Below are 14,194 nucleotides of genomic sequence, written 5' to 3'. Positions count from 1 at the left end.
ATTACTTCTTAAAGGTACTATCTCACATTAGCCAACACTATGCCTCTTGTCAAAGTATCTAGTTTTCTCTGACCTTACTATTCATTAGTCTTTCCTATACCATTTGAAAAACCTACCCAATTATGCCATTTGAGTATGTCGCCAGTTATTCTTTAATACCAAATTGTACACATTGTATGCCAATGCCAACAGCCACATCCCCTTAAACTGAAATCCAACCACATATTCTGTTTCGCACGTTCTTGGATCCATGAACATTATTTCTTCAAAGGTTTTCCCTAAAAGCATGAGTGCTTTTAGGAGTGTCCACAGAAGGACCTGTGACATATTTAAAAATGGAATTATCTAGATTTTAAAAAGGCAAAACAGTAAAACCTACAAAAAAATTCTGCATGAAAAAATGCTAGAAAACTAGACAAAAAAGAATTACAGATGCAAAAGAACTGCTTAACACTGTGTCACATTTCCCTACTACTGAAACACTGTTCTGATTTATAACAGCCAATCTCCCTCCAAGACTCCTATACTATAATTTCCTGTCAGATCCTCATCTACAATAGCTAAAAGTACCCATTATTCATCTATAGATTTCCTTTGGGACACCTGACTACTTATCATTTAATTATTGTATGCTGTTCTTCATCTGACTGTGTGTTCCCCAGAATTTTGCAATCCAGTTTTGAAAACACTTTTTTCAATAGATATAGCAAAGCCTCTAACATCACCTTGAGCAAAATTATCCTATTTTTCTTTAGTGTTATTATTCTGTTCAAGCAATCAACATGATGTGGCACCATGAGCAGTCCAAACCATTTTATTGGCAGAGATTATTAGTTATTTCTCTTTTGGCTACTTGCTCTTCAGATTCTATCTGCGCCCCCAGTCTTCAACTACAAAGCATGAGTAAGACTGTTCAGCATGGACAAAAGTATTCTGATACATGTTAAGTTTGGTTTTTGTTGAGGGGAAAAAAGAAGGATTTAATGATTTTAAGAGTGGTAACACTAAGCATGATTTTTGTTCTGTTCACAATCAAACAACTCAGCAGCAAATTACTAAGCAGCTGATCAAAAAATAAGAGACACCCATATATGCACCTGATTTTTTTCTACCCAAAGCTTCACAGTTTAAAAGCTTTTAACTGTTGTTAGTTTTGAAAGAATCTAGTCACGTATCCACAATAATCCTTTCTTTTCCAATTATACATCCTTACAGGTATCCAACGCTGCCTGAGCTGGCACTAATCATGACTAAAATGAATGACTGTAGATAACTAAAAATCACACAACTGGAAAAAAAGAAGTCCTCGCCTCAGAATTTAAATACAGTTGTGCATCAGTAGTTATGTTTTACCATTTCCTATTATTTGAAGCAGTAAAATCCTTTTAACACATTAATTAGAAAGCACGTATGCATCTGCTTAAGAAACCCTTCTTTTCAACATTACCTTTGCTATTGGCATCTTCACCAGTTTCTTCTTCTTCTACTTCTTCAACATCTTCCATATCCTGTTGATCAAGTTCAGACTGTTCTTTGCTGTTAGGAATATTCAATAACAGGATCAAGAAGTTAATTTTATAAAATACTATAATGAGCTTAAAGAGCTCAAGTTAGAGATTGTGTAGGTGAAGCGAACTGTTATGTCAGTTTTGATCTATGACAAACTTAATAGCCAAATAAAGCCAAATTTGTCTTCCTAGATTCAAGTTTCACATCTGAGAATCTCAGAACAGTTTAAAGAATTAGCAGCTTCCCAGAATTTTGAAGATTCCTTTTTACAAAAGAATTCCTTCAGCTCCTGTTCATATCAACAAGTCAAAGCCTCCTTCTACTCTACATATTCTCTTTGTTAAGATGTGCAGGCCTTGAGAACTGACAGTAGGTTCACCTAAACTGTATTTCGAATGACACAAGATATAAGCATTCCAAGTACAGAAAAAACTACATACAATAGTAAATGGGCAGTACTATCATTTTTTCCCCTCCAGAATTCCAATTAACACAGTAAGTTGACTGCTGCCTTGTGCCAGTTTTAGATTTACTTACAATTAAGAATCCAAACTCATTTGGCATGAGTAACTCAAGCTTTTCTCCCACATGCTATAAACCTCACATCTTGCCACAGTGCCAAGATCACTACCTAGACCCTGTCATTACAAATACCTGGAGACCACAACCTTCCGAAGTACAGCACAGTTCACAGAGCCTCCGTACTTACTTGTCTATGTCTGCCATTCTCCTAGATTTCAAACCCTGGAAGAAAAACAAAAATAAATATAAGAACAGCAGCATTAGACTTCACTTACAAGGTCTACAGACAAGCGCCATAATACTAAAAAGGAAAGAAACACAAATGATGTCAGCTTTAAGAAACAGGATAAATGCATATTATTGTCTGAATATAGTGGCAGATCTCCCATGCACTTTTTGAGTTCTCATTCTAAAGCATACAGAAATACTGAAAAAATTTTCATCTGGTTTAGAAGCAATAGACCTAGGTTAGATCTAGTGCTAGGTTAACAGTTGACTTGATGATCTTAACGGCTTTCTCCAACCTAAATGATTCTACGATCTACTCACGTAAATTTAAGTACCAGCAAAATGCCATGTTGCATTTTGTAGGACAGGACTGTACTGATATCACAGATTGAAAACTAGTCCTGTCTAAGTATAAAATTGAAATATAACCTGAGAAAAACTGAAGCAGAAAGGGTGCTAGAACCCCTTTGGTAACTTTGCAAATTTCCAGCATGTAACTGCAGACAGAGGATACTTATATCAGCTTCTTTTAATACTAAAGATGCCTTTTTGTGGATTTAACTTTTAATCCCAACTTTACAAACCCAATCCACGTAGTCCCTCAGAATACCCAGAGAACCGCAATACTTTTAAAAAATTGATGCCTGATGCCAAGCTCTTTAATGTGACTAATTTCCATGTTCTAAATTATCAGAATTTTCTTAAGTATCTCAGTATCATGACAAACACATTCTAGACACAGTAACTATAAACATTTTATGTTGAGACTACTGCAAATCTTGCATACCATGAAGCACCTATGTTCTCAAAAGTTTTACAAGATGAATAACACTTTCCACCAGCAAGACAGTACTTAGGAGTCTAGTCTCCAAAAAAGATGTTTCGGGTAGCTTGAAGTCATACAAAATCCTATGCACAAGAAAACACTGTCCCATTACTGCCATCTTAGGTCCAATGGTTCAGGAGACATCAAGTACCAAGAATAATCCACTGGCGCAGGAAGCATGGAAACCACTGCTTTGGAATTCCCATTTTGGCTGCTGTCCAGTAAGATAAATAAATTAAAATCTCTTTCTGAAAAGTTCAGCTTCTCACGTGTTCCAATGAGAATTTTAGTCAAAGTGTTGGAGGTGTGTGTTCCAGAGAAAATAAAAATTGCATTTGATCTGTCCAAAGTGTGTAACACAAGAGCACAATGTCAGTAAATCAGGACATTAACAGTCAATATGAAGACACGTTTTAGAACTGAACTTCAGAAGTTAACACCTACATTCTATGTAGATATAAACAAAATATACTTTCTGGTGTCATAGTTACTTCCCAACAATTACATGGGAAGGAAGTACCTGACGTCCTCATTTAGGACCACAACTTTACAGTGCCAATAAAGTCTTTAGAAAACTGCACATCATCAAAAGGGTTTAATTCCCTAATACGCAGAAAAACTAGAGAAACAACTACTTGCCAATCTATTTCAGAAAAATAATACAGTATTTTCTATCAAATAGAATGGCAGCACTACTGTAAATCAGAGGACATCTAACAATTCAATAAGAAATTGAGGAGTTCAACTAACATTTTTGACTCATTTTGAAGTTCAGGTCATATTTGCCTGTCTTTTGACTTAAGGTTTACACATGGATGCAAGCTGCCTATATAACAATTCCGAAGAGTGTCCTTTGGATACCATTCTCAAAAGACAGCATGGACTGAAGACCTATAGAAACTGAAATCATATTACAGTTACAACTCTCATTTAGAGGTCTCTATATTTCTTGAGCAACATAGCAATTAGCATTATTTCTGATTTGCAAAAGACTTTATCCATGCAAAATATACAACTTTTTCCTTACACATTTCTTCTTAACTTGTTTTTCATGCAGGATGCTTTTCAATAAGACTGGTAGTATTAGTGTGCAGAAGAACACAAGATGCACAGTTCACCTGCCTTTCACACATTTCTATGTAAATGTGACAGAGTGATCACACTCACAAACTATTATTGCTCCTTGTAGAGACCAACATTTCCTCTCTCCATTCTCCCCAGCAAATACAGCTTCACTTTCCGTAAAACTAGAGGCTGTTCTTTCACATGACCAGTGACAACACAACCCCTGTAGTCTCACCAGGCCAGTGGGCTAGATGAAACAGCAGCTGAAATACCTTAGATACACATTTACAGAAAGAGATCAACTTCTACAGTTCATTTACACATTTTTTTTTCTAAATGAGGACATGGGATTGGCTATGATCAAGTCATGCCTGAAAACTTTCAGAAGCATCCATCCCATCTTCAACTATGGTTATCAGCAGATGCCTAAGAAAAAAAAACAATAACATGGTAAGAATTTCCCCAGAAACTCTTCCAGCTTTCAATCACATTTGGAAAAAACCACACTGGATCAAGATGTGCAGGTATTTGACAACCCCACAATAATTTTTATTTCATAAACTAGTCCTCATCTTCCCTGAAATGATGCAGGTAAGCTGATGTTATCATTCACGTACCAAAGCACTAAAATCCTGTTTCTGAGTTGCAACATTCAGCTCAGAGATCCCAACCAAGCCAGATTTTTCTACACTGGGCAATACTGTGGCACAGGAAGTTTTAAACAGCAGTCTCTGTGTTCTTGAATTCCTCAGTGGGCCCTTGTTTTCACCATTCTGAACAGCTACCTGTCATCAGCAACATTCATCCTTTCACTGTTCACCCCTTTTTCCAACATCACTCGTGACTATGCTGAAGGCATTCATCTCATTGCAGAACCCTGTGGAAGTCCAGTATCTGCCCCTCTCTTCTCATTGCAAAATGCAGTTACTCATCCTCTGCCTCCTGGCTTTTAAACAATCCATGCAAGCACTGTATGTTTTCCAACTATGGCCCAGTTTATTCAGACTTTGGATAACTTTCTTCAAAGATTTTTTGGAAATGAAAATAGACTGTATCAAGTAGCTGTCAACTTCAGAGCCTCCCTCCAGTGTGTTCTTATCTGCCTCATCCCATTTTTCCAACTCTCATTGCATCAGTCTTTTTCATGTCTCATCCTTTAATCTTCCCTCCACTTTTTACACAACTTACTTAATACCAGAACATTTGCAGTTGGAACAGTTCTGCAAACTGAGGAGATCCTACTGTTTGTCATGACACTGTCATCTGCGAGCTCTAGACAACATTTCTTGTGTGACAAGGCTTCAAGGCACTATGCCAACAGAACTACATTGGTAGTCATTTAGACTAATCTGTGCAACCCACTAGCATGGGTATAGAGTTGCATCACATTTACTTTATTGTCATTTACTTAAACAACCATAAGCTTCTCCACAAACACAGTTCTACCAGCAAAAAAAAAAAAAAAAAAAAAAAACAACTGTAGAGGCAGAAAAGCACTGAGGAAATGTATTCCTTAAGAGCAAATAGGCTCCGCTATTTTTGCACAATGCCTAATACAAGGGCCCAGCCTAGTACCCAGAGCTTTGGATACAACATGTACCACAGTCAGTAATACTAAAATACATTGCTGCAGTATTTATTTTGCAGTATCTCCCCAAAACTAAACCTTTGGATAGATTACTTTTATCACTCAGCTTTCCACCAGAAAGACACAGCTGTCATTCCTGATTTGTTTCATAGGTGCATTTAGGATTGCGAACAGCAACTGTATCTTGGCATGTGTGCAGCAAGAGGCATTCACTATTTGAATTAGTCCCTGGGAGATACCAGTTCACCAGTTGTCAGTGCAGGATTATAAGAAACCTATCTACAGCTATAGCTGGTGTGTTACTTCAAGCCTCAGTGTCTAGGTGATTGCTCTGGGCTGGAATACTACTTCGAACCTAGGCCTCCTGACAGCAAGAAAAGGCTTATATGAGTGCCAATAAAGGCTAACCTCCTCCCCTGTTCAAAAGCCAGCAGGCAAATAACCTCCTTATTTGTAAAATATTTTATTTCCCTGTTATTTAAACTGGCTACAGCCAGTAGCACTGCATTATGGTCAAAGACAGAGGTGCCCAGAGGCTTCAATTACAATGTTTTGCTGCTCACTGTAAAAATAAGGAGAGGAAAAGAAATAGTTATCTTATCTTTGCAGGACTTGAAGGCAACGCATAGGAAGTTCATGCTACAAAAAGGAAGCAAAAGCACAGAAAAGCAAGCTACGGTACAAGTTTTCCAAAGGCTAAAGTTCAAAACCTCTTTCATACAGGTAGTTTCAGCTGCCTGCAATCACAAGGAATATGTTCTTTTTCAAAATGAAAAGGTTAGGAGACTGCTAATCCATCACAAACTTAGCCATAGTTTTGAGCACATCCTGCAGAATTACCAGAAATTACCCTTAAAAGCATAAATCTTACCAAAACAGCATCAAAATTCGCTATTTTCATGACCTTTAAAGGATACTTTACCTCATTAGACTGTTATCTTTATGAAATTTATTTCTATACATGCAGAAACTGATAATGACATTGCCATGTGTTTGTCTCAAGTTATCCATCAGTAAGCTTTCAGTTTGCAGGGGTTACTACTTCTTCACTAAGTAATTTGTCACAAGTGAGGCCAGAAACCCAAACTGTACAAGTATTCAGCCCTTCCCAGTCTTTCCTCTTTCCCAGTCTGCCGCCTACTCACACAGAAACCAGGCTGAGTTTGCAGAGCAGTACCAGCCACGTTACAGCTAGGACACAAACACCCTGGCGAGAAGCCTTTTCTTTTTGAAGGTCAGCTTTAAGTGTCCAAAGTAAGCATGCCAGTATTAGATTACCCTGACATCCGCTCAGGCTCAGGAAGACAGGTCACGGTGAGGTGAATTAGGAGTCAGCTGAGGAGGCAAGACATTCCTGAGACACAGTTCCTCCACAAAAAACCACCGCTTTTTTGCACAAGCCCTAAGGCTGGCAGGCCACAAACAGATCTCAGCTGTTCAGCATCTCTGTGGATACGGTACAACGCACAGTACCCATTGCCTCCCTTTCAGGAAACATAATTTCCCCTTCTCTAGAGGAATTGCTCACACAATTAACTTGCAACAACAAGTAGAAGAAATTTCTCAAGTCATCAAGGGCTTTTTGAGGATACTGGACCCAAACTACAGCCAAGCCTTGTTTACTCACATCTTTAAAAGAAATCTGCCCTTTTGCCCAAACTAATTTCCTCAGTAGTGAATAATTCAGAGCACTGCAAATAAGTCAGCTTGTCTAGAGAATAGCATCTCAGCCTCCTTCTGTCTCTGGCAAGCCTTGTGCAACTGAAAGCAATACATTAATAGAAAACACCTAAAACAAATGAGCCCTTTGTGGGATTAAGAAACTGCAACATAAGACAATAAACTAAGTGGACTAAGTTAGATGTCAGTGAAGAAAACAAAGGTCCAACTGGAGGACAGCTAGTTGTATAAAAAAAAATATCAGGATTAAGTCCTGTAAGCTGCTATTTGCAACATGTGCAGAAACCAAAGGTGCCAGACAAATGACATCATACCAGCCAAGTTCAGCACTCACTATGGACTGGGAAAGTAAAGAGCAATATATTCACTGAAAGTTACTTCAAATGGATGTTCTTGCCTAGCATTCCAGGAGGGCAACTTGTAACATTTTTCTGTAAATAATCAGCATCCAAAAGGAAAAGAGTAGTATAGAGATCCATCAAAAGATGCTCTTTGACTGTAGATGTTCAAAATAATTGCTTAAGGTAGTTTGCTTGAACCACTAAGACAGGTTTGTAACTTTAAAGAGCCCAGATGCTCTGCAGAGTGGAATTTCATTCACATCAATGTCAGAACTAAGTGAACTATTTAAAAAGGGCACAGTACATGGCATAAAGTTACACACTTCCGAATTTTTGGTACTAGGACCTATCAATCATTTCACAACTGTTAGTAGAAGCTATGGTACCAACTACCAGGCAGGAAAATTTTTACATGGGAAAGTAGTTCAGTAGTAACTGGGAAAGCATTTAGCTCTTCTTCAAAAAGAAGCAATTGAATAATGTATAAAATTTAAAAAAAGAGTTTGAATTTCAAAAGAGAATCAAGCAGAAGACCAAGTGTTTCCTTTTTACTTGTGTGATCAAATTCACAAAACATCTATTATCATTAGCATAGAAATTGTTCAAACAAGGTGATATTGTGCATATCATTAACATGGCAGATAAGCAGCATGTTACAAATATTATATCCTTCATATTATGATATATTGCTAGGAAAGCTGAAGGTCAAAAAAAGCAAAATCAATCTCAATTAAGTCAGCATGCTAGTCCTATGCTAGAACATCAAGATACCACATTTATTTGATGAAAGACATTATCAGCCACTGAATTCTCCAGAGACAATTTCCTTTTATTAGTGCCTCAAAGTTCTTCTGTTAACAAAGATTTCTGACTGTTAATGTAGGAGAGCAAAAATTGACAAAATTAAATTTGCAAATCTGGAGTAGACAATTAAGGTTGTCTGCCCAAATACACGCACAGAAAAAAGGGTATGTGATAATAAACAAGATAGTACTAATAAAGGCTTCCAAGGTCTCAGAGACTGAGGAGCTAATGGTCAACAGAAGCAAGGAATACAGGTTCCTCAATACAGTAAAAAGGTTGCCCCTGGACCCTTGCAGTAACTCAAAATGCCCTGTTTTGTTGCAATTTATTGTGCACGCATAATATAAGGTCATCTGGACCAAGCAGAGAAGGTTAACAAATTCAGATGAGTAGTGGTGTTTCACAAAACATACTCAGAACTTTTAACTATGTCCAACTGCTAAGTTGACGAAGATGAGAACCACTCACATCACCACAAGGGAGATATGACCTTTCATAAGGGGAACACTAAGTTTCTCTGCTGAATGGTCTTCCAGTCAGCTAAAGCATATAACTGGCAAATGCTGCTGGAAAAGCTTATTGTTGTTCTTCCCTAGCTACACATACTCCCTTCCTTTCATCAGCAATGTCTGAACAGCTGTAAAGTTAAAAAAAAAAAAAAGAGTGCTAGGTACTTCTGTTGCACAGAGCTAGACCTGCAGTTGCACGAGTAACAGCAGGGTCCAGAGACAGAGGCCACCACAGGCAAGTACTTTTTATAAAAACTCATGAATAGCGTTAGGCAATTGTGAAGTTGCTGTGAAACTGTATGCTACGACATCGGACCTTGTGATAACATGGTAAAACTCAGAATTTTGTTGTAGAGAATAAAGACACTAAACCATGATAACGCTGGACCAAGTAACACCACACAATTAATTGAAACTGTCTGCTCTCTCCCCTTTAAGTGGTAATTTTTGCTTTTCCTAATAACTCCTGAGGTAAAGACACCAACTTCAGCCATTTGCCAATGCAATTATTTCACTAGTGCTTGCAGGCCCCTGAACAATACACGTTATGGCATGAAAACATGGATTTTCCACATTTCAACTTTAAAGTGCTCCACAGCTTGCGTGAAAATGCCAGTTACATGATGTTATATATATATATATATATATATATATATATATATATATAACCAAGTTAGTTACCAGTAACTGCAGGGCTTGCTTTCATTCATGTGGAAACACTTTTTAGAGTTTTCCCTTAATTAATTTTTAAATTAGGAAATGAAGATTCAGTCAACAATTACTGAACTCCTATTTTTGTAGCATTTTTATTGAATTTTAGGTAGTACCTGTTTACTCTTGTAGCAAAAAAGAATCTACATACGGAGAAGGAAACGGACTACGGAATTAAAACTTAAAATCAGGACTGAATTATATCTGCATGTTTGTCCCTGCTACTGATCTGAGCTCCCTGATCATGTTCTAAAAATAGGGTAATTAACACACAATATGGCCTTTGTTCTGGATGCCAAGATTCTGTAGCAGAAAACCTACCAATTTCTATTTAGGACAATCTTTCATTATTGGAAAAGTAATCCAGAAGTTTAAAATCAAATCTGAAAAACCTAAACAAGGATTTTTAAATTATTTTTTTTAACAAACTAATCAATATAGCTTGCTGCAGCTTCTCCTTTCTATCACTGATAATGGGAAAACAACAGCTATCCTGAAGGGCTGAAATCAGAATCTTCATATCATATATAAAAAGATCTTTAAAACTTCCTAATAGTATTTCTCTACAGAGTTTATGTTGGTAGAAGTATTCAGTTTGTTAAAAAGTGTTAAAGTAATACAAAAACCTACTGTTTTAACAAAGTACTTCAGGTAGCAGGATACATTTTAAGAGTTTAAATCGCCCATGCCACAACATCAACCAAAGGAAAGGAGTGTCAGTTGACTACTGAGATTGCTACATAAACAAACACAGCCATATTGCCAGTTACGCCACTATCTGCAAGACTCACACACTGCAGCACTAAAGTTCTTTAGCCAATTCGACTTAAAAAACATCTAAACATGCTTATCTGAAAAGAAAGTTAAAAACACTGAAAAAATGTGTACAGGTTTCAAAAGAGAGTTTTTTGCTGGAACATTTGATTAATGCAATATTGTAAATTCATTCGCTCTGCAAGAAGCCACTGAAATTACTAAAATATACTTAGCAACTTTTTTTATTAGCTTCAGTTCAATATTTTTTTCCATGGAAACAAAGCCATTACTAAACTGCAAACCTTAAACCACACAGTTTTCAACTAACAAACTAGCATATACTAAAGAAAGAACACAACAATCTAACTTTGATACATTTTGGAGGCTGTTAGGGGTGAGATGTTACAATCAGTAGTAGCAGCCAAGAAAAGTATAAGCATGGTTATGGTTTCAGTAAGTCACTTTCAAATGAATATAGCCGCAGAGTTTAAAAAGCATTTTTAAACATATATGACACCTGTAGAGAACTTGAGCCTTATTTACAAAGATCTTCATAAGCATTTTCTTGTGAGTTTCTCTCAATCGTGCTTTTGGCACCAGCAGAAGTACCCAATACCTCTATAACAGTGAAGATGATGAAAGAATCAAGAGGCCATCTCACGAAGATCTCACCAGTTCAAAAAGAGCGAGCATGTTTCTGCTGATTCTAACTTTCACATGCAAGGAACAGAATAAAGCACTTACACCAGCTCATACTTAACCATCCAAAGTCAAGACGAATAATTTCCATAACTGGAGTATCACAGAATTAAGAGCTGCTTAAAAGGGTGATCCAAACGAGGCAAAATAAATAGTACTAAAATCTAAAGTAACATATATTAAAAGAAGCAATTCAAACTAATTTAGAGTTTGAAAGGTCAAAAAATTGCTGTGCAAAGACACTGGTATAATTGCATGCAGCCCACTGAAGACTTCTAGTCAACGTGCAGAAATAGTCAAGATCTGAAACGAATGCATGATGACCAAAACACACAATGCAAAATAAGATTATACGCATCAGTGATGTATCCTCAATAAAAATACTGTATTCACTGCTGAACATTGTGGAAGAGAGGAAATAGGTCAGTTCACAGCCTAGCAACATAAATACCTGAGGAACAGAAGCAGTTTACATCTGAGATTAATACTACTATTTGAGAGATGAACAATGAGAAGTGACACAAAAATACCCAAGTTAAAAGGAAGCTCAAGAAGAACTGATTAAAAATCGGTTTGGATGTAAACAATTAATTGTTTGACTTCATGTTCCCTCCTGTGTGCCCCCAGCTTAACATTTCAATGCTTAAGCCAGGTTTTTAACTAGAGCCAGAACTAAAAGGAAGCTTTCCCTCAAGGGCAAGTCATCCCACATGAAACAGGAAAGAACTGCCCCTCCTTTGAAACTTCACACATCAAAATCTTCTAGATAAAGTGGTGGACTGAACTGATCTTACTACGGATGGTCAGGAAAGACAACAAGCATTTATGATTCTAACACAGGTCTTAGAAGCCTGGGAGTTTCTTCCATTCCAGATTTCAGGCACCCACTTCATCAAGCCTCTTAACCAGCATTTCCAAAACTTAAAAATCCGAATAATTCTAGTATCTCTCAAGTTCTGGGTGAGAGCTTCTTTGTTGTTTGGTTGCGATTTGGGGGGTGGGGTGGTATTTTTTTTAAAAGAATAAATGCCAAATCAGCAACTGAACACTTCACAGCTATAGGTACATCCAAAAACTGAAGTTTTCATATCTAAAAAGTTGCTTTCCCCTTTCGATCATAAAAAGCTACTAAACTGGTAGTATTTTGCTCTAAAGTCTACAAAGACCAGGTGAAACAGCTGATGTTCAACTGCCTACTCATTACTGCAAGTTAAGCTCTAAACTGAGACATCATCACTGTAAATTATGTCTGTGCACATGTATATTTAAACACACATTCAGCCCCCAAATGCATCCTGTATTTTCCAACACTAAAATCTAAACAGCTTTCCATCTAGGAAAGATCTCCAGCCTGACCTTTGACAGTAGTTAAGATGCAGATTATGTTTTGGTAATACATAAATTCATTTAAGAGATTAATCTTTAGATAGAATATAAATTGCTTCAAATCTTAAATTATATACTTTAAAACTAAATATAAAATATCAAAAGTAAATTAGCAGTCATCGGGTTTTTTTTGAACGCAGATGAAGTTTTAGCCTGCAAAATAGTTAGTCTTCCTGAAAAGTTAAGGTCAAAGTTATTGCTAAATACATGAAACCACATCTGTAATTAAGATTTTTTTCTTTTTACATTAACTTTGTCAAGTGTAGGAAGCCCTCAAAAAATCTCATTCATTGTTTCTAAATAGCTTAATTTTTCAGAAGGTCATGAAATGAATCCCCAAGCAACTTCTATGATGCCTTCCAGGCATGTCTGGTTTTCCAGACAAACACATTATGACAGCAGACCTACTCTCCAGATTAACAATGTTAGGTGATGAGGAACTGCACTAACCTCTGAGCTGAGTGAGGATCAGCTAGATTGAATTAACTTTAATTATAATCACTTTTGAGCCTAAAGTAATTTACAAATGAAAACTGACCTATAAGCATTAAACCCATCATCACAACCATTTCTCAGACTAAACACCACTTCTACAATACCGTTCTGCTCTATTATATACTAGCTGGTTTCCTAATGAGAAGGTAGATGGAATACAGTTGCCCAGACCAGAAGCTAACTCAGAAGACTCCTCAGCTCTAGTAAAATATAACCAGCATTAAGAAGTCTTGTTTCTGTCTGCAAAGAACCATCTTCCATATAAATGCCTACTAGTACCAGAAAAATACCAAAGCACTATCAGTCCATGGAAAAACCTATAGCTAAAGTTCCACTGAATGTATATACAAATGCAGAAAAACAAACAGACATTTAAAGAACACCTGCATCTCCATTTTCTGCAAACTGTCCAATTCCTGAAGTTTCCCAAAGAAATAAGAATCAGACCTTTAGTCTGAGATACAGCATGTTTGTAGCTGTCTCACAAGAACCTGAAGATGAACCAGGTTACAACCATATTAACAAAAAGGTATAGATACTATAGACATGTTCATTACACCTATTTGTCTACTGGAACAAACAGACTTTCACCAAAGGATTTGATCAGGAATTCAAAATAGAAGATGCTTGCCTTATTTCCCCTGAGATTTTTCCAGTTACTGAAATTCAAATCCTCAACTATTTTATTCCCTGAAGGAATATAATCCCTGCCATAATGAGTTAAATTCTCCATGTTACAATTACTTCAACTTTTAGGAGCTAAATGAATGAACAGATTTATACCAATGCGACTGACAGTGCAGTAAGACAAAGTTTCCTTGATGTATTAAAGAACACTGTGTCACCCTACAAGACTCAGGTCTAACTCAGGGTTGTGAAAACTCTGTTAACAAAGCTTCATAACATACATACCCACAATGCCTTGTTTTCAGTTTCACTTGTGCACACATGTTCATTGTCAGTTATGCAAGAAGCTAAGACAAAAAACAGACCACCCATTTCCAGGGTGCTCAGTAAGAAGATCACCATAACAAGTCCCCTGCCTACTCCCAGGAACAGGTTTTGGGTGAGGTTG

The 14,194-nt window shown here is 36.9% G+C and overlaps 1 protein-coding gene across 3 annotated transcripts in view; it reads right to left on the bottom strand.

Moving 5' to 3' along the window:
• The window catches only part of NAP1L1 (nucleosome assembly protein 1 like 1), a 31,988-nt gene that overhangs the window by 15,330 nt on the left and 2,464 nt on the right, over window positions 1–14,194 (bottom strand). For all 3 annotated transcript variants that reach the window (XM_063322899.1, XM_063322900.1, XM_063322898.1), the window contains exons 2-3: window positions 2,219–2,253; window positions 1,448–1,536 (exon numbers count right to left, since the gene is read on the bottom strand). In XM_063322899.1, coding sequence (XP_063178969.1) covers window positions 1,448–1,536; window positions 2,219–2,235 — 106 coding nt within the window. In that variant the 5' untranslated portion in view covers window positions 2,236–2,253. The remainder of the gene's footprint in view (window positions 1–1,447; window positions 1,537–2,218; window positions 2,254–14,194) is intronic.

This window comes from Chroicocephalus ridibundus, chromosome 1 (assembly GCF_963924245.1).
Source record: "Chroicocephalus ridibundus chromosome 1, bChrRid1.1, whole genome shotgun sequence".
Taxonomy (NCBI): Eukaryota; Metazoa; Chordata; class Aves; order Charadriiformes; family Laridae; genus Chroicocephalus; species Chroicocephalus ridibundus.
The sequence above is the reverse complement of the archived record's forward strand: the minus strand, read 5'-3'. Positions and strand labels throughout refer to the sequence as shown.